The sequence below is a fragment of the Sturnira hondurensis genome, unplaced genomic scaffold (genome assembly GCF_014824575.4).
Source record: "Sturnira hondurensis isolate 20B ecotype Veracruz unplaced genomic scaffold, ASM1482457v3 Scaffold0016184, whole genome shotgun sequence".
NCBI lineage: Eukaryota > Metazoa > Chordata > Mammalia > Chiroptera > Phyllostomidae > Sturnira > Sturnira hondurensis.
This window is the reverse complement of record NW_028088815.1, coordinates 1,564,817-1,586,260: the sequence shown is the minus strand read 5'-3', so window position 1 is coordinate 1,586,260 and position 21,444 is coordinate 1,564,817. Positions and strand designations below refer to the sequence as shown.

General features: G+C 37.2%; 1 protein-coding gene across 1 annotated transcript in view; it reads left to right on the top strand.

Moving 5' to 3' along the window:
* Positions 1-21,444, top strand: part of ITGBL1 (integrin subunit beta like 1) — a 278,369-nt gene that overhangs the window by 124,139 nt on the left and 132,786 nt on the right. The window contains exons 4-6 of the mRNA XM_037065790.1: positions 9,841-9,963; positions 13,646-13,786; positions 19,460-19,600. Of these exons, the coding sequence (XP_036921685.1) occupies positions 9,841-9,963; positions 13,646-13,786; positions 19,460-19,600 (405 nt within the window). The remainder of the gene's footprint in view (positions 1-9,840; positions 9,964-13,645; positions 13,787-19,459; positions 19,601-21,444) is intronic.

Here is a 21,444-nt window from a genome sequence, read left to right as displayed (position 1 = left end):
ACAAAAAAAAAGCTATAAAAAATCTCAATTTGGCCCTGGCTGGTGTGGCTCAGTGGATTGAGGTGAGCCTGCAAACCAAACAACCATGGTTCAATTCCCAGTCAGGGCACATGCATGGGTCGCAGGCCAGTTCCCAGTGGGGGACACACAAGAGGCAACCATACATTGATATTTCTCTCCCTCTCTCTTTCCCTTCCCCTCGAAAAATGAATAAACAAAATCTTTTTAAAAATGTAAATAATCTAGACTTCTGCCAAGATGGAGGCATAGGTGGAAACACTGTGCCTTCTCCCACAACCATGTTTGAATAAAACAAAGGTTTGGAGAACAAAGACACAGCCAAAGAACAGAAAATTGAATTATATGGAAGTCCAACTACATCTAACCGTTCATCGGGATGGTAAGAGGGGCGGAGCCAGCAGTGAGCAGGGTTGGGCAGGACAGATCCCCCGACCTAGGCGCGCAAGTGGCCCGGACCCAGTCAGGGTGTGGGGCAGACTGACCGAGGTCGCACATTCGCACACAGTGAGATGGACCAGGGGGCGAGGGCTGACGGCAGTGGCACACTCGCATGCAGTGGGACGAAACTCGTGGGCCCTTTGACGGTGGCAGCTGCAGCACTGATGGGGGCCGAGGCGGCAGGTGGCAGATGGGAAGCCATTGTTCCTCTTTGACCCTGCCCCCACGTACAACGTCACAACCCAGCTACTTAGTCGCCCTGCTCTAGTGAACACCTAGGGTTCGGATCCTGCTACAGAACAGGCACGAACAGCCCAAAAGATGGTGCAAGAAGAACTCAAAGTCCCAGAGCCCGTACCTCTCAGTGACCGAGAAATTGACAGCCTCTCAGAAGCACAATTCAAGACACTGTTTATCAGGATGCTCACAGAACTGGTTGATTATAGTCACAAATTAGAGGAACATATGAAGGCTAAACTAATTGAAATGAAGGGAGATGTCCAGGAAACCAATAGCGATGGAAAGGAAACTGGGACTCAAATCAATGGAATGGACCAGAAGGAAGAACAAAACATCCAACCAGAAAGGAATGAAGAAATGAGAATTCAAAAAAATGAGGAGAGGCTTAGGAACCTCCAGGACATCTTTAAACGTTCCAACATCCAGATTATAGGGGTACCAGAAGGGGGAAAGAAACAGCCACGAGTGGAAAACTTATTTGAACAAATAATAAAGGAGAACTTCCCCAGTCTGGCAAAGGAAATAGACTTCCAGGAAATCCAGGAAGCTCAGAGAGTCCCAAAGAAGTTGGACCCAAGAAGGAACACACCAAGGCACATCATAATTACATTAGCCAAGACTAAAATGAAGGAGAGAATCCTAGAAGCAGCAAGGGATAAGGGGACAGTCACCTACAAAGGAGTACCCATCAGACTGTCAGCGGATTTCTCAAAAGAGACCTTACAGGCAAGAAGGGGCTGGAAAGAAGTATTCCAAGTCATGAAATCCAAAGACCTACAGCCAAGATTGCTTTATCCAGCAAAACTTTCATTTAGAATGGAAGGACAGATAAAGTGCTTCTCAGATAAGGTCAAGTTCAAGGAGTTCATCATCACCAAGCCCTTATTATATGAAATGCTAAAGGGACTTATATAAGAAAAAGAAGATGAAAAATATGAACAGTGAAAGGACAGCAAACACACAGTTATTAACAACCACACCTAAAACAAAAGCAAACCAAGAGGACAGCTAGATCAGGAGTGGAACCATAGAAATGAAGAACACATGGAGGGTTAGAAACAGGGGGGTGGGAGGAGGAGAAGGGGGGAGAAGGCACAGAAAATAGCATAGAGGGTAGGTAGAAAATAGATAAGGGTGAGGGCAAGACGAGTAGGGGAAATATAGAATCTAAAGAACTTGAGAAACGTGGTTATAAACTAAGGGGGGGAGAATGGTGGGGGAGGGAGTGTGTGGGTGGAGGGGAATGAAGGGGGGGAATAGAACAACTGTAATGGTATAATCAATTAAATATATTTTTAAAAAATGTAAATAATATATTTTTTTAAAAATCTCAGGATTTGCAATCTACCCCTCTGTCATCTTTACCCGAGTCCAATTGTGCCCAAGATTGGGGTATGCCTTCACAAATTACTTGAATTTCTTTTTCTCTCACTGTTGTAATGGTACTTGTTTGAAATATAATGAACTTATTTCTTTTTTTTTAAGATTTTATTTATTTATCTTTAGAGGGGAAGGGAAGGAGAGAGGTAGAGAAATATCAATGTATGGTTGCTTCTTGTGTGTCCCCTGCTGGGAACTGGCCTGTAACCTGGGCAAGTGCCCTGGCTGGGAATCGAACCGAAATCGTGTGGTTTGCAGGCCCGCGCTAAATCCACTGAGCTACACCAGCCAGGGCAAACTGAACTTATTTCATATAGCTTTCAGTTTTAGGATTTTTCTACTATCTCCACTGATTTCATTTCATTTTTTTATATGTGGAACATTAACATGTTTCCAAAAGTTGAAATTTCACACAAAAAATTTACTCAGTGAATCGTTACTTTCTTCCTTAAACATTTCATCCTGCTTCACCTCATATCTTCTAGGTAATTAATCTCTATTCCTTTCTGTTTTATCTGTACATGTACTCATTTTTTGGTAAAAGGAAATACATATGTTATTATTTTTCAGTTTTCTGTTTTTCCCATGTAAAAAGTAGTATGTTATAAGTATTCTTTTGCACTCTGCTTTGCAACTCAACATTATACTCTGGAATTCACTTCATATTAGTACAAAGAAGCCTTTCTCATCCTTTTTTCAAATTCATAAGACTCAATTATATATAGGTGACATAAGTTAATTTTACATGCTTGAGCATTTAGCCATTTCTGCTATTTTGAAATATAAATAATACATGAATAACTAGTATTTTTATATTTTTGGAGGTGTATCTTCAGGGTAAATTATTCCAGGTGAGATTTCTAAGCCATAAAGTAAATTCGTGCTCAGTATTACATTTGATTTTTTCTCTCTTATTTTCAATATTCTAAGCTTCTCCAGTTTACTTTGACAATCTCATTCTCACCTCTTTCTTTTAATGTTTATTTCTAACAGCCCAGTTCAGGACCACTCCCCCAAAAGTTCGTTAGTCTATGAATTTTCTCTACTAATCTTCCCACTTTGTATAAAGTGTGGTTTGCTGGCAGTAGTTTGAAGCAGAAGGGGAAAAGGAGGTAAATGGAGTGGGGCATAAGGCTGAAGGTCAGATTGACATGGAGCTGGGGACTAACGGTGTTCGAGAGTCCCATGACTCTGCAGGGGCTTAGAAAATCAAGCACAATCTGCAGGATGAAGTGCAACTTGATGCCACTGCACAGGGTATGGGATGATGTTCAAGACTGGGAAGTCATCCTAGAGAGAGACAGATATATTAGTCAGAATGATAAGTCAGAGCTAAATTAATCTAACATAAAGCAGAAGACCAATCTTAGAAATTGAGTTACTGTCAACCAAGAAAGAGAAGCAGTATGCAGGTGTCTGACACTTTTGCCTGGGCTTCCATATGCCATTTTTTGGAGCCTTGATTGTGAATTGGTGGGCGAGACAGGAAGTCTCTGGGCTGTTCTAAACTTCCCACATCAGCCAGGAATGTTTCTAATGTGTAGGTGAGAGGGAGCCTGCTTGTGGGAAATGTCAGTGAGAACTTGTAGGATACAGAGACAGAGACTGTTCCTTCCCATCTTTCCTGAAAATAAGCTCTACACACAGTCTAACTGTTACACTTTGCTCCCAAACCATGAAGCCTTGAGAGATTATTTATTCCAATAAATAAATTATGTTACCTTAGTCACTTGCAATTTGCTATTATCAATATTCTTGATTTTTTACTATCTGCCCTCTATCTACCTTTTTCACCAAACTCAGGCCAGATGACTCACTGTTCTTTAATTCTCCATCCTTATATCTTAGCTTCCTCAATCTCTTTCCTGAGCATTGCAAGTCTTTTCCTCATCTCCACCTGTTGAAATTCTATGTGTCAAGTGCCAACTGTAGAACTTATTTACTGTGCCTCTCTTTCTTCACAAAACTTGACTAAGATTGAGGTTTATATTCTCTATAGAGCATTAGTCACAAATCTATTACAAATGCCTTGAGAGATATACACACAGCATTGACAAAAGCAGGTTTACAGTTGTGAGTACATGAAACAAAGAGTTTATTCTTATATTATTATTTGTTGATTATCATATTATTTATTACTACAACTGTAAGCCTATTTTTGCTCACCCCTTGTATAAGATATTGATAATTTAGCTCTTTCTTTCTGGTTTAGGATTTACTTTGTTTTTTTCACAATTTAAAACTTACTTATTTATGAAAATTTGTGTTTAATATTTTCAGACTGTGGTTGATCATGGGTAACTGAAACCATGGAGAGTAAAGCTGTGGACTACTGTATTCATTTTTAGATTCAGACCCTGCTTTATCTCTACCCTTTGTCTCCATTTGGTCTCTACTCTTGATTTTGTTTCATTGTGTTTATTTGTTTGTTTGTTTATTTATTTTTATTGTTGTTCAAGTACAGTTGTCTTCATTTTCCTGCCACCACTTTCCTCTGACCTACCCACTCTCACCCCCTACCCTCACTCCTTCCCCTCTTTGGCCTTGTCCATGGGTCCTTTATACATGTTCCTTGATGACCCTTCTCCTTCTTTCTCTGTTATCATCCTCCATCCTCCCCTCTGGTTACTCTCAGGCATGACCAGGAGGCTGCAGCAGCATATTATGTCCACAGCTTGCAATCAGTGGGGGAAATGAAGCTGCTGACTTTGCTGATCCTGTCAACCCACCTGATAGCCTCAAAGACAGAAAAGCACAAACCAAACACCTGTGGATAGTAAAAGGTGGGAAACATGAGGTTGGGCTATGGCCAGAAAGTCACAGTGCACCCTGATGACTTTTGTTCTTGAAAGCTACAAGTACACAGTGGGTCTGTCACATAGCATAATAATAAAATCTTTATACATCCCTACCCACAAGGCTATGGTAGTTTCACAGCAATTATTTAGTTTTGCCACTTTGAGAATGGGACATTCTTTCAACATCTCTACCTGCTTACAGGTGAACACATACCTCCCCCTGGTACATCCCAGCTAGGGGGATGGGTACATCCCACAAGTTTCCCAACTGTCCTGGTCCAGGTGCACAGCCAAGCCAGTCTATCTCAATATCCCTTCTATTTTTTAGGGAATCAAGGTGTTGTGTCTGTGTCCATTGTCTTCTTGTTCTCTCCACTGGAGATGCTGAGTAGTATCCTGCCTGCGAACAGCTAGTATACCCACACCCTGTTCAAAGGGGAGAACTTCATAGCACCCCCTCATGCAGAACAAATGCATATGTCCTGTGACTTCACCAAGAACTTTCATGTCTGTTAGAGGGTATGATTTTCATCTACGGTAGTCACTGCTCTATCTTCAGTACTTCGAACAGTATCTGGCATATTCCAGACATTCAATAAGCATCGGTTAAGTAAATAAGTGATTCTAATACTAAGAAGTGTTTCACCAATAATAAAGGAATTACTCAAAAGGTGGTACTTGTCTCAAAGCCATAAAGAAAGACTTGTTGCCACATTGTGCCATACCAGCTTTAGTAGAACCTACTAGAAATGGAGGGTTTGGTCATGTGAGAATGCCAGTCAGTTATCCTTTTTGGGACCACATGAAGGTGACCCAAAGGTGGACAGGTACAGGTGATCTTCACACAGAGCCAAATATCAGTGAGCCAAATGAGACAGGAAACAGACCAGGGGTCCACATACTTGCTTTCATCAAATCCCCATCCAGTAGCAGCATAGTAATTGGGAGAGAGGCAAGATAATCAACTTCCATAGCACCACTTCTGTCTCTCCTTAGTTCATCAACAGGCACAGAGGGGTCCCATTTGTACATTTCAGCAAGCACCTTCCAGAAGCTTAGCACCAAACCAGGTGACCCAGACATCACATTCCATGTTGGATGCATCTCAGCTTATCTTTTCTCCATGGCATCAGTGGCCCTTACTCGGTTTCTAAGCTCTGGAGCCAAAACCACTTGAACATGCCCATCTGATGAGCATTCTCTGCATCCAGGAAACTCTGCAGACAACTGTCCCTGGCAGGAATCCTCACACCCTGCTGGCAGCATTCCTTCCTCCCAGTTGAATAGAGGGAAAAGCCTGGTAAACAGCAATTGCTGGGAAGCATCCTGTCATAAAGTAGAAGGCTCTGTTTGAAGTTCAGAATTCTCTCTCTTCTTCTGGTGCCCATTCTCCAAGTTAGTCACTTGGCTACACTTCTGCTTCCTTTGATGTAAAAGGAAGATGTTAACAGCATCTCTCGAGTAAGACTGAGTGAGCCTTGTGGGGTTGGAGGGTTGCAGCTGGCCTTGCCGGGCACCCTGGAAGCCAAGAGAGGGTGCTCCAGACACAGCACAGGACAGTCACATTCCAGCCGTTCTGGGAGGATTCTTGGCAGAGGGTACAAGCAGACATCAACCTGCAGACTGGGACTGCAGGGCCCGACTACTCAGATTTACTTAGTTTTAATTTTATTCATCATTTTATCTCCTATAGCACCTACTAGTTTGCCAATAATATAATGGGCAACAAGAAAATTTAATGAATGCATTTGTGAATAATTGAGAGACAGCATGAATAAATGTGAAAGTGTGAACATGTAAAAGTGTTACAGGAGAAACTTGGTTCTTCTTGCCAACACAGTAAAGGATTACAGATCATCAAGTCTATTAACATGCAAGCATGGTTTATTAGTGATAGCATTCTCATAGAAGAGAACAGGCATTCCTGAGGTAGAAGTTAAAAGACATAGGTTCAGGGCAGGGCAAGGTAAAGGCAGTAGGAGCAGGTGTGGCAAGAGCATCAGGTCCTTTGTCTTGAGGACTTATATAGTTGGTAGAATTGGGAGTGGGAGTTACATATTGATTGGTGGATAAATGTGATGCCATCTTCCCCTGGGAAGACAGGACTACCTAAATGTAGGTATGCATGGAGTTCTGTTAGCTCTAATTCTTGTTTTGCTCTGGACTATGTTTGGTCACCTTGTTGTAAAACAGATCCATGACAAAAGGCAGTTAATTAAAGTTGAAGCAGTTACCCAAAGTTATTTATGAACTCTTTATGTAAGCACTAGGAACTCCGTCATAATGCAGATAGTGAACAGAGGTAGGCAATTAACCAAAGTTGTTTTATGGGCTTCTTTGAGCATGGTGTACCCCTTCCACTTCCCTGTTCTAGACTTTGGGATAATTACACAGTTTCAAAGACTTTCTTCCCTAGGCAGTGGAAATGATACATAGGATTTCAAGGACTCTCCTCATCCAGTGTTAACATGGTATTTCATACAATGCTGGAACACTTGACAATACTATTGGACCAGGCAATATTATCGGACCAAGCTTGGGATCGCTGAGTTAGTGGATGAGATGTGTCTCCCTCTTCTTCTCTGCCTTGGTTTACTATCTGTCCTACCTAACAGAAGAGTGATAATTTAAAAAAAAAATTGAGATGAGTCAATACCATAAATTATAGCATTTGATTTGAAGCGAACTTTAATAAATTACATAATTTTTAGAAAAAACACACAAGAGAATGAGTTTAAGAAAAGTAAAATTCACATGTGCATCCTCAGGGAAGAAAACAAGCTTAATTTCTGCAAAATCACCCATTTATATGTAACTGTGTGAGAAAAAAGTCTTACAGGTAATAGCAAATGGAAAGTGACTAGGGTAACAGAACCATGCAGAAGGTATGAAAACAGGATATTGTGGAATCCTTAAATATAAAATGTCTCAAGAAATATTTGGGAATATGATTAATATACTAGGTATCTTAATGAGAGAGGAGGAAGAGCCCAAATTTTTCTGAAAACCTTCTGTGTACTAGACATAGTAGTGTTTTTATGGGCCCAGCATGCTTCCGCTGCACCACTCTGCTGGTTGCGACATAGTAGTGTTTTTAGAAAGATGACTGGGTGATATATTTATCACTTGGTCCTCAGAGCAGCTCTATGAGGCAGATATTGTAGCTAAGGAATTCTAGAGTTAGAGAAAAAAATAATTATCTCAAAAAGGTATAGCTAGTGGGGAGTAAAACCTGAATTTGGTTGCAAGTCTACCTTAGTCCTAAATCTATGCTCTTCCCAGTTGGTAACATAGAATCTCCAATGTCCACTAGCTCAAGTCAAACATCAGTACTATCTCTGGTTCCTCCCTGTTCTTCACAAAGTCATACACAATCAGTCACCAAGTTCTGTCTGTTCTTCTAAAAAAAGATGTGTTTGTTTCTTTCTAAATTCACTGCCATCAGGCTAGTCAATCTCTATCTTCTTTCCTGCAGACAGATACAATAATTATTTTTTCATATTTACTTTTCCCTTATTTTAGTTTATTCTCCATGTGACAACTAGAATAACCTGACAAAAATTCATAAATGACCAAATGACTTCATTGCTGAAAGTATTTCTGTGGCTTCTCATTATTCTCAGATTTCATTTGGAAAATTTTAACATGACCTATATAGGACTTCCATAAATTGGCTGAAGTGGTGGCAAGAGGTGGGGGGAAAAGGCAGAAAACTGTACCTGAACAATAAAAAATTGTTAAAAAGACCTCCATAAACTGCACTTTTAATTGCCTTATTCTTTTTATGCTGCTTTTCACATCATTGTTTTCTCTCCAGCTGTGTTCATTTTTTTCCTCTTATTTCCTGTTTCATCACAGAGCTTTTGCTGTCATCTCTTGCTGAAAGCAGGCCTCTTCACCGTCTCTCATGTCTCATAGCTTTTTTTTTTTTTTGACTTGGTTTTCAGTTCTCAGGGATCCAATCTTTGACCTCCTTGTCTCAGTTAAATCCCTTTGCTAAGCATTTTTGCAACACTTTGCATTACTCCATTTATTTTATCACATTGACTTCTGCTTGTATAAAACTCTGACAGGATGATTTGCCTGGTTTGATTTTCCATTATATGTCTAGAGTCTATGGTGGTGTCTTGTGAGTGGTAAAGTCTCGACTAACTTATGTTGAATGTTGTGATGATCAATTAAACATTGAAACATGAGGATTAGAAAGGAAGTTACTCAAATGAACATTCTACCTTTCAGTATCATTTGAATGCTGTTTTACTATCAGTGAAATGACTCTCATTGAGGTTGTAGTCAGATTCTCAAGCTCGGCTGAGTATGTGGTGTATGATAGACTGGATGACTCCAGTGCCACTCTATCACCCTGAACTGTCCTATGGTTGGTTTTGATGAGGTCCTCAGTCTCTGTGCCTAAGAAAACCTTCTCTGATACCTTGCCAGTAGAATATATGTATTAGTTTAATATTCTAGATATGAAATTAAGGACACATACATTTTTATTATGCATTTGATAGTGAATTCCATAAATGTTTATTATGTAAATAGTAAGCTCAAATATTGTGCAAAACATTGAGTAAATTAAGTTGAGGAAGATAAGTGAGGTCACTTCCCTCACAAAGCTTAGAATTTTCTGCTTTAGTTTACTTTAGAGCCAGGTATAATTAGAAGGTATTGATTTATGCATTGATTGGAAGGACATGTATAAGGCAGCTTTGCACTTAGGAGGCCAGATTTACATCTATGAAACCATAGAAGTCAATTATAATAGCTGTGCTAAAAAATATAATTTCTGTGCTATAATAATCTCAAGAAAGAATGTCTTGTTATCTCTCTCATCATACCCCCAAAGTACATAATTTATGTATTAAATTGATGTGAATTTTCTCTGTGAAATAGGTTAAAATTCATTAATTATAATTTATATGCATTTGACAAATACTTTTTCTCTGTTTTTATGGTTTAGGTACATGTTACTGTGGCAGGTGCAAGTGTGATAATCCAGATGGAAATGGACTTGTTTATGGTAAATTTTGTGAGTGTGATGACAGAGAGTGCATAGATGATGAAACAGAAGAAATATGTGGAGGTATGTGTATTAACTTTGCAGAAATTAATAAAGTACTTGATTTTTCACTTGTTTCATTATACTTTTATCTCTATAAATTTATGTACTAGTTTTCTAATTTAGTTTGAACCTGTTTGGAAAACACTTTATGTAAAGAAATTTAGACTGAGGCATTCAGAGTAACATATTTTTTAAATGTAAAATAAATCAGATTATTGCCAAAGAGAGCCAGATGACATGGCAAGCAGGTCATTTTATATAGTTCTGAAGTGGTCGTAGTTGGACTTCATCTTGTCTGCTCACCTTAACAGCTTTTATTATCTCTTTTCTCCCAATCTTTCAATTTCATGTTTTAACTTTGTTCTCTTTTCCCTTTTAAATTATAAGTTTTTAAATAGTCTCATGTCTTTTTTATTGTTATTTAAGTACAGTCATAGGGGACATGAGGACAGTAGGATTATTAGCCTAGAATTTATTCACTCCCCAACACATACACTTAGATAGCATCTTTCATGATCTTTTCTATGCATCACCATTACAAACATCATTTTTTGTGTTGTATCAGTGAGTGCGTGCTTGCTGGTTGCCAAGAACCACAATACACACTTCACATTCATTAGGTAACTTACCCAGCACTTCTAGTAGAATTTATACCCTTGTCTGTCTGACACCAAAGACTGTTCTCTTGACCTCTCGCCAAAGAGAACTGCATCAGTGCCCAGGAATACGGAGCTCCATGAAAAGATGCCCACCTCACTATCAGTAGTGTTCCTTTTCTGCTGCCTCCCTAAAGCATATTCCCAGAGTTTCAGTTTGCAACTGTGACTATTGCAGGAGAGGAAAGTAGAAAGCAGTGAGAATATCTTTAGTTTAGGTAAATTCTTCTCTGCCATTTATATTCTGTTTTAGTCTGGGATCATCTTTCCATTGATAAGCAATTGCTTATTTCATTTATATCTGACAAGATTCCAGTCCATAGAATCTTATCCTGTATGCAGGATAATTTCAGAAGAGTATTTTCCTTGGAGGATCAGGCACAAATGGGGCCACGATGAACCAGAGTATGGACCATAGAGAAAGAGTCAAAAACATATGACAAAATGTCCATTTGTTTACAAAAAACAAATTAAAACTTCAATCCCTGTAGTCATCCAGATACTCTTATTTTAAGTCTGCTTGGTTTTTTCCCCCTGGTTTACAAACTACTATATTCTTTTTTCCAAGCCAGTCCTGAGCTACATACTGCGGAGAATTTCGTTAAAGGGCTCAGTTCAAGATAATTAGGACAATTAGATAAATCCACTCACAAATATTATTTATTTTTCTTCCTGGAGTTTCATTTCCAATTATTACAGATCAAAAAAGAAGAGGAAGGGAACATGTTTGGGGCTAATGTTGTTTGATGCAGACCGCCAAAGCAAAGTCTATTTGTATGTGTAAATGTAAACATTAACTTGAATCAACACAATAGAAAATGTTTATCTCTCAACCTTTCACTTACATTTTCCTTTGTTTGAGGCTTAAGCAATTTCATGGTGCAAAGTCTCTGATCACAGACACCAACTCTAAGTAAAGAGGGGGATGACATTGACTGGGCTTGTAGATCTTTCCACCTGTCATTCTCATGAAACCAATCTGTTGAGAGGTAATTCTATAGCTCATCTGAAAAGCAATTCAAAATGATATTTTCTTGCTTTATCAGTTTACACAAAGAAAAATTGTTTATTGTTTGGAATGTGTATTGTCTTGAAGCTTATATTTTACCTCAATTATTCAGATGTGTCTTGTTATAATATTTTCAATTATGAGGATATCTGCTTATTTTCCATACATGAATAGTGTAGCTTTGCATAATTTTTCCTTTCTTTTTCACCTCTATCTCAATGATATTTTTAGGAAAGCCCTAATACTGGATTTCATAATATATAAAGAATTTGGGTGTGGAGAATGTCGATTTATAATCATTTGTTAATATCAAGGTAATTCTTGAATGTAGCACCTTACATAAATTTTCTGAAGTTGCAAAGAAAATAAATTTCTAAAGTTCCCTGAAATTACAGAGGAAATAAATTCTGGCTTAAGAAGTTAATATTTACAAAAAACAAAACAAAACACTAACTCACAGGAAAAGTTTTTAGTAACTCACAGTTGTCTTGCTTTTTTTCAGTGTTTCAAGTTTCTGAGGCTTGTGGTATATAGCACTGTAATGTGATATTTTGTGTGTGTACATGCAGAGATATTTTTAAGTTCATGAATAAAGTGTATATGTTATAATTATATGTAACTATAAATATAAATGTATAGCTTGATAACATTTACACATGCTTAAGTGAATAAATTAAAATTAAATTTGTTGTAGAAATGACTTTTTATGTGGATTCTCCAATTACTGCTCATCTAGACAGCATGACAGCATAAAGTCACCAATTACTGCTCATCTAGACATCTAGACAGCATAAAGTCATCAGAATGACTTTACATGCATGAGCCCCATATCTTTTTACAGTACTGGTTCTCTTCATCTTTTGGTCTACTCGTTATCTCTATGATGTGTGTCAGCATGAAGGAAGTCCTACCTAGGGTCTCATGGACAAGAGTAGTGTAGGAGACCCTACCCATTCTCTTGCCATTGGCCAGGGGTGCCATAGTGCTTAGAAAGAAAAATAGCCTCACAATCAGTTTCCTATGGACCCTTTGGAAGTATGGCTGTAGGAGAAGAAAGAAGGGAGTAAAAACGCTTTACCCATAGACTCTGATAAAAAAGATTCCTATATGACAGAAAGAATAGACTAAAAAAAAAGTCCAGTGTGACCCTAGCTTTTATCACATTTACAAGAACAAGAAGCACATTTATGCTTGCATGGCATAACTACGAAAAGGGAGGATATAGACGTGATTTAGAGTTAAATAGAATTGCCATATTTAGAGAATTTGTAGAAGAATTGCCAGACCTGGGTGGAGAAATTAATGATGTGATGATTCATTACTGATTTATTGGACATAAGTCCAAATGAAGAGGGTAATAGTTTGAAAAGGTGTGATGGTACCTGGACGTTAAGTGATGGGGTGCCTTTACCTATCATTTGTATCTGGTTCACAAATGCAGTGGGAATTTGACTGTGATACCCAGGGTCCATAATATTTTATTGGTCTAAATGAGTACTAAACATTAATTTAGTTGAAAATCTCTTTTCCACATGGAGGAATACAACAGCCTGTGAGATACAGTTGAATGAAAAGATGAAATGTTTCCTCTGGTTTAAGAAATGATTCAGCCATTAGTAAAATGCATCCAAGTAAATACACACCTTTGGTTTCTCAATACTTAATTTCAAATAAAATATTTGGATGACAAATTCAAGAAATGCCCTTACAGTACTTAAATACTTTTGAGTTTGATGCATACATTGAGATTGGAATGCAATAGACTATTATATGATTTCTTTAAAATTCTTTAATTTTAATTAGCTATCTGGCCAGGACAAGTTAGAGGACTCTTTTATTTGCTTCATGTGTGTAATTATGTAAGTATAAGCAGAATTGTAATATTTTGGGGACAGGCTACATAATTTGATGACAAGCAATGAAAGTGAAAACAGTTATATTATTTCAGAAGACAAAAATGATCATAAAGGCATAGAAAGTTAATTCTGTTTTTAAAGTTGCTTTTTTACTCACTCTATAAAATTCATTTTGGGTAAAGGCCATGGAAAGTGTTACTGTGGAAACTGTTACTGCGAGGCTGGTTGGCATGGAGATAAATGCGAATTCCAGTGCGATATCACTCCCTGGGAGAGCAAGCAAAGATGCACATCTCCAGATGGCAAAACCTGCAATAACAGAGGTGTGTCATTCATACACATTACTGTGTAATGGAGAGAGAAACAAAGCTCTTAATTGTTAACACTCTTCTCTGTATTTCCTTCCTTGTGGGAGGAAGTCATCTTTTATAATCATTGACTTTAATGAAAAATCAACATTTTCTATAGCGATAACTTTCTCTTTCTTGTTTTTTTTTATTGAGTGGAAAACAGGAAATTAAGAAAGTTACTGTCATTCTTTAAGCTTCATTAAATAAATAGTTAACATAGAGACTGTAATTTCTTTGGTGGTCATCCAGAAATAGCTATAGTACAGTACAGCTAAAGAAACAGTACAGTAGCTATAGAAACAGTACAGCTAGAATGTTAATTTAATAGATTCTTCTGTTAAGCTAACAGAACCATCTACAGCATGAGTATGTAGTTATCTAGATAAGATTAAAAACACCTCTCTTCTTAAATGAGTAAATTGAAGACTTGTTTGAAATATAGAATTAATATGGAGTCATTTAACTTTTATACACAATAATAAAAATGTTATATTGAACACAGTATATTTGTATGAGGGCCATATGAAATTTAGACTGGCCTTAGACATGAATTTTAAGAAAATATTACTATTTCTACAATATAATTTAAAGTGAGTTAACTAACTGTTAATAACAAATCAAAGTTGTGAACACTTCTTTAAAATCCTTAAAAGTTGTTTATGTCTCTGTTGGCTGTACCAGTAGATAGAAAGAACCATTCTGTACTGCTCTTTGCCTACCTGATGATATAAATACAATAAGGGGCCATATTTCCTTCTATAAAAATATAAAAATCTAGAAAGCTGGAAAACATGTTTTACATTTCGATAAATGAATGATGCATTTTAATAAGTAATGCTTCCAGGAAAATTTTTTTTCAAAATATATTTTATTGATTATATTATTACAGTTGTCACATTCCCCCCCCCCTTTATTCCCCTCTGCCATGCATACCCCCTCCAACCCACATTCCTCCCCTTTAGTTCATGCCCATAGGTTGTACATATAAGTTCTTTGGCTTCTACATTTCCTATACTATTCTTAACCCCTACCCTGTCTATTTTCTACCTACCATTTATGCTACTTATTCTCTTTAAGTTTGTCCCTCCCACTCCCCCTCCATGTGATCTCCATTTCTGTGACTCTATTTCTGTTCTAGTTGTTTGTTTAGTTTGATTTTTTGTGTGTGAGGGTGAGGAGGTTCAGTTGTTAGTGACTGTGTTTGTTCTCATGTTACTGTTTATATTTTTTATCTTTGTTTTCTTAGATAAATCCCTCTAACATTTCATATAATAAGGGCTGGGTGATGATGAACTCCTCTAACTTGACCTTATCTGGGAAGCACTTTATCTTCCCTTCCATTCTAAATGATAGCTTTGCTGGATGGAGTAATCTTGGATGTGGGTCCTTGCCTTTCATGACTTCAAATACTTCTTTCTAGCCTCTTCTTGCCTGCAGGTTTCTTTTGAAAAATCAGCTGACAATCTTATGGAAACTCCTTTGTAGTTAATTGTCTCCTTGCCTCTTTCTGCCTTTAAGGTCCTCTCCTTTTCTTCTGTCTTGGCTAATATAATTATGATTTACCTTGGTGTGTCTTCTTTGGGTCCAATTTCCTTGGGATTCTCTGAGCTTCCTGGCCTTCCTTAAAGTTTATTTCCTTTGCCAGATTAGGGAAGTTTTTCTTCATTATTTTTTCAAATAAGTTTTCAATTTCTTGCTCTTTTTCTTCTCCTTATGGTACCCCTATAATTCAGATATTGGAATGTTTAAAGTTGTCCCAGAGGTTCTTAAGCCTCTCCTCATTATTTTTTTATTTCTTGTTTCTTCATTCTGTTCTGGTTGAAAATTTATTTCTTCCTTCTTTCCACATCATTGATTTGGGTCCCGGTTTCCTTCTCTTCACCTCTGGCTCCCTAAATATTTTGCTTTATTTCATTTTTCATAACCTTCGTTTCTTCCTTAATTTTGTGACCAAACTCAATAATTTCTGTGAGCATCCTGACTACTAGTGTTTTGATCTGTGAATCTGATAGATTGGTTATCTCTTCATTGCTTAGCTATGTTTTTTTCTGGAGCTTTGATCTGTTCTTTCATTTGGGCCATTTTTTTTTTTTTGTCTTGGCACCCTTGTTATGTAGTAAGAGGTAGAGCCTTAGGAGTTTACTAGGGTGGGGCAACCCACCTCACTGCATTGTGCTGCTGTATGTGGAGGAGGGTTCTGAGAGGGAACTGTGTTGCTTGCTCTGCTCTCTGACGGTTTTTGGTCACTTCCCCCACTACGAACAAGCAAATTGGGCCCTCCTCCTGATTCCTAGGTGGGTGGGTTTGTGTATGTTCTCGGACCTTGTGGGTCTCTCCAACAAACTCTCCTGTGAGGCTGGGAGTTTCTCCCACTTCCGCCTCAACCCCCACAAGTGTCAGAGGCTTTGAGGCTTTATTTATTTCCCCATACTGGAACCTTGGATTGCTTGATGTATCTTGCTCCCTAGTTGTTTCCCCCAGTTTTATCTGCAGGCAAATGTGAGACTACCCAGTCCACAAGCCACCGACTTGCCAGGTCCACCAGCAGACACCTTGACTGCCCAGGTCCTCCAGCTGCTGCCTCGCTGAGAGTCCCCTCCATCCCAGCTGCCCATCTCCACCCCTCCTACCAGTCTGGATGAATGTTTTTCTTTAACTCTTTGGTTGTTGAACTTCCATACAGTTTGATTTTCTGGCAGTTCTGGTTGTTTTTGTTTTTAAATTTGTTGCTGTCCTTATTTTGGTTGTGCAAGGAGCCAAAGTGTGTCTACTTACCTGGGGAAAATCTTAACACACAACAAATTTTACTTTTTTAAAGATTGATGTAAATGAGTAAAATGTGCTATATAGCTGTACATAGAGAAAAGAAAGAAAAAAGGCCTGAATTTGGAACAGAAATCATTACAATTTTTTAGTTTAATTTATACAGAATAGATCTGACTGTATATCATATGAATTCACATTGTCTTTAGTATATAAGGACATGGTTCTGTTTCAGTTCTTTTATCCACTAGAATCAGTAATTATCATAACAATGGCAGTGTATGAAGCTTCAACTGTGTAACTGTGAGAGATAACCATTTACATGTTGAAAAGAGAGAGGAGAAAAGTGGAACTGATTGGACTGTGTGGATCAGGTCCTGGTTCTGCAGCAGGGATATGTGGGTTCTGTGAGACAGATGTCCTTCAGAAACACACATAACTTGCCATCTTTCCATATCTCGCCTCCTGGCTTTCCCCTTCCTGGTGTTCAGAGTTTTCTGATTTGGAGATCTAACAGAGGCAGAACAGGAAGCAACATATCTAAATAGGGCTGGTAGCTAGTGAGACATGTGAAGGCAGGTGAGGTCCCAGCACTGCAACGAGATCCTTTTCTCAGAGGGTTCTGCTTAAGTTTATCCTAGAACTCTCCTTTTCATTACTTCCTAGGTAGGAGAGAGACACTAATCCTATACATACCTACCTTATCTTCCTTTTTAGCTCGTGTTCAAGGGCCATAAAACAATTTTGTGAACAGAGCTAATCAATGATAGAATAAATGTCCTTTACTGTGCACTTTGTTTAATCACAGTTTCACATTGGACCCAATTTATCATATGACCATTTCCTCAAATCATTTATGTTAAGAAAACAATGCATATTTATCTTAAAAAATGCCAATTGTAGGAAATGATACATACTCTTAAAATAGATATACCTCCTTTTCAATTTCGGTACATAATCTTTTGGTCTGTTTTTATCATTTATTTTGAAAAAATTCATCACCCTATACTCTCTGATATGTATTTTCTTCTTATTTAATACAAAAATTGAATCATGTTATGCATACTCATTTGAATTTTTTTATTCAATCATATGTTTTGGTTATCTTTCCATGCTCACAGACCAAACACCTAATTTGTACTTTTAATGGCTGCTTAGTAGTCCAAGCTATGCATTGTACTAATTCCCCATTGATTGATATTCCTTAGTTGTCTTTCAGTAGCAACAATGCCACCATATTTAATATTCCTGAATGTGTACTTTTGTGTACTTGTTCTCTCCTTTGGATATATTAATTGAAGTAGACACTTTTGCTAAATAATACCCACATTTTCAAAGTACATATTGTGGAAAAAATGATGCATCCAGAATTGTACCATTTTATATTTCATGCCTTCCTTCACCAGACCTTGCAATTTTTTCACTTTGCCAATCTGACATTCAAAATAATTTTAAATCACTGTTGTTTTACATCCCCTCCCCTTAGTAATCATAGGTTGACAGGTAAACATTTTTCATGTTTATCTATAATCATTACATGTCTACAAAATCTCTGACTGGTGTTCTTCACCTTTATCTATTTTGCTCTAGGCATATTTGTCCTTTACATATTGATTCCTAAGAATTACTTATGTTTGTGAAACTAGCTATCTGTCTTTTGCACACATGTGTCTTGTTATTCTGTTTTAGTTTTTCTGGGGTTTTTTGTGTGTGTGTTTTGCTTCCAACCAAAATTTTACATTTTTATGTAGATAAATGAAATTCTGTGTTTATTTTTAGTAATTCTCTTTGAGGATTTTGAATAAAAATATTTGTTTTGTATTTTTAAGTCTTTGGTCTAACTAAAAGTAAATATAGTCTGCAATTGGGCATTTTCCTTATGCAAGTCTGCATATGATTAAGGTTATATCTCTCTATTTAATTTCCAGCATCTTCTGTAATATGAGTTTATTTATTCTAACAAGGCTTAGTCTTTGGTTTCTATAACATGCACCTTCTGCTTCAGTATGCAGGACTCCTTAGGATCCCCATACCCATCCCTACCCTTCTTTGCTTATTCTTACTTTCTTGACTTTTTTTATTTATTTTACCTCCAGCCAATCCTAGAATGTTTCCCCCTCTCCCTACGTATCCAAACTATCTACTTACTAATTACTTCAGCCCATATTGATTCTTCTTTTCCACTCTTTTTAAAAAAAAATATGTTTTATTGATTATGCCATTATAGTTGTCCCATTTCCCCCTTCATTCTCCGCTACCCTGCATACCCCCTCTCCCCATTCCCCCCTTTTGTTTATGTCCATGTGTCACAAGTTCTTTAGCTTCTACATTTCCCATACTATTCTTGCCCTCCCCCTGTCTATTTTCTACCTACTGTCTATGCTACTTATTCTCTGTACCTTCTCCCCCCTTTTTTCTCCCACTTCCCTGTTGCTAACCCTCCATGTGTTCCCCAAACTCTTAATGGTATTTCTCAGCGTTTATATCCTAGTGTACAAAGTGTTAGCACTCATAAAACATTTATTATTTGCTAATTTTTATTTCATTAGCCTTGTTTTTGTCAAGTAGATTGTCAAAATCTACTTGAGGGCAAGGATTTTACCTTATGCTGTTTTAATTGTTTTGATTTTATTTCTGAGACAAACCAACACAGTGTTAATGATGTATTGCACAATCCCATTTAATTATTGGTATAGATAATAACTTTTGTTTATTAAAGAATCTCTACTTCCACTTTAGATGGTGTTTTTCCTTTGTGGAATATTTTTTCTGAACATATGTATTTTTCAAGTACAAAGTAAGCAATATATTTTTAAAAACAATATATAAGATGCTTGCTTTTATGAATTCTCACTAGACACATATAAAATTTTTTTAATGCAGGGACTTGTGTGTGTGGTGAATGTTCTTGCCATGATGTTGACCCAACTGGAGACTGGGGAGATATTCATGGAGACACCTGTGAATGTGATGAAAGGGACTGTAGAGCTGTATATGACAGATATTCTGATGACTTTTGTTCAGGTAAGTGCTCTCAGAATTCCTATTTTAAATAAAAAATTCATTTTTCTATTTTGAAGATTCATTTTGATTCTCACATAAACTCTAAAAGAATTGCATGTATATTCTAAAACATTGAGTATCCACAGTGCTCCTATTAGTAGTCACTAGGAAACCTTTAAGAGAATTCACATATTGGAAAAGATTAGATATGATAATGCACTCTCTCTCTTAAAATTAGTCTAATTCCTCACCAAGGACAATCATTGGTTTCAGATATCTGTTGCTCAACTCTGAGACCACAAAACAGCTGATCTGGTGACAACAAACAGGATAGACATCATTATGACAAGCTATATTAATGTGTTACAAAACTTTGGCTAATACAATTCTCATGGATATTTTTAAAAGATTTATTTGTATTTAGGCAGAGGGGAAGGCAGGGAGAGGGAAACATGAATGTGTGGGTGCCTCTCGTGTGCCCCCTACTGGGGACCTGGCAGGCAACTCAGGCATGTGCCCTAATTGGGAATCCTAACTGGGAACCAGTGACCCTTTGGTTCTCAATCTGTTGAACCACTCCAGCCAGAGCCTCATGGATATTTTAATGCATTAACTCTTTTGATTAATAATTTATTATTTATATACCAAATTTATTCTACAACTTAGTCTAGAATTGAAAATTAATTAGTGAATTTAATTTTTTAATATTTTTGGAAAAAATAGTAGTTGCCAGGGTCTGGACTGTATCTGGGCTACTGGATTCAGCAGTGAAGGAGACAAATATGATTCTTGAATTCGTGGAGCTTGCAATCTAAATATATGATAATATATGACCTACCAGAATGTTTAATTGTTCAAAGGGAAAAAAGATTTATTTTAAAAAGTTTTGATATTAAACAAAAATAGATTTATGGATTTTCGGGCTTGTTATGTTTGATAATTCAGAAGGCAGAAACATATGCACATACATCTCTTTAATTTTGACTGCTTGATTGGTATACACAGAAAGATAGAGAAATCCACTGATCTGAAAGTTTCCAGCAAAGAAAGATGGAAGAACTGCTCTGTTTCATTATGATTATGCAACTTCAAAGATTTCTCTGACCTGGTTGAGGGGAGCCTGTTGCTTCAACTTCCCACTGCAAAAGGGTTTCCCTCTTATGATTATTCAAGAGAATTTCTTAAACATTTTGTGAACTCTCTTCTCTTGAGGAGATGATACCCTTTTCATATATCTCTATCGTTCACTATTATGAATGTTCTTTATTATCACAGTTATAAGCATAATGCATAACTTGACTTTATTGTAAAGGCAATGAGGAATTTGTGATGGTTTTTGGCAGTGGAGTGCTGTAGTCACAGGTTTCCAGTTTGGTAGTCTGGGTAAGTGTTGGTGCCATTTACTGAAATAGAAAACATAGAAGGAAGCTGTCAACTTTGTTTCTAGATGTATAGATCATAAAGGATAAATGACAACCCCAAACTGATATTTTTTTCACCTATTGAGTATGTGGGTCTAAACTCTAAGGATCAGGATTGAACATGAGAGTTTAGTCATAAGCACAGAGTTGGTAATGAAAACTACACTGGGGTTCAGAGAACACCATTGAAGAATGTCATTTTAAGATTGTGACATAAAACATGAATTCACACAATTTAAAATAGGAAAATAAAGGAGACAATCAAGCTATATACAACAATAATAAATGTGTGGCTTTCTGATATGCCTCTTTTTTTGTCATAGGGTGTAGTCTTCCTGGTTAAACCCATTATCCCAATCTTGGATCATGACTATCCCAATCATGATCCTCATTTGGAATAGGGGTTGAAAATTTTAAAATAACTACATTATAGTGCTAATTCGG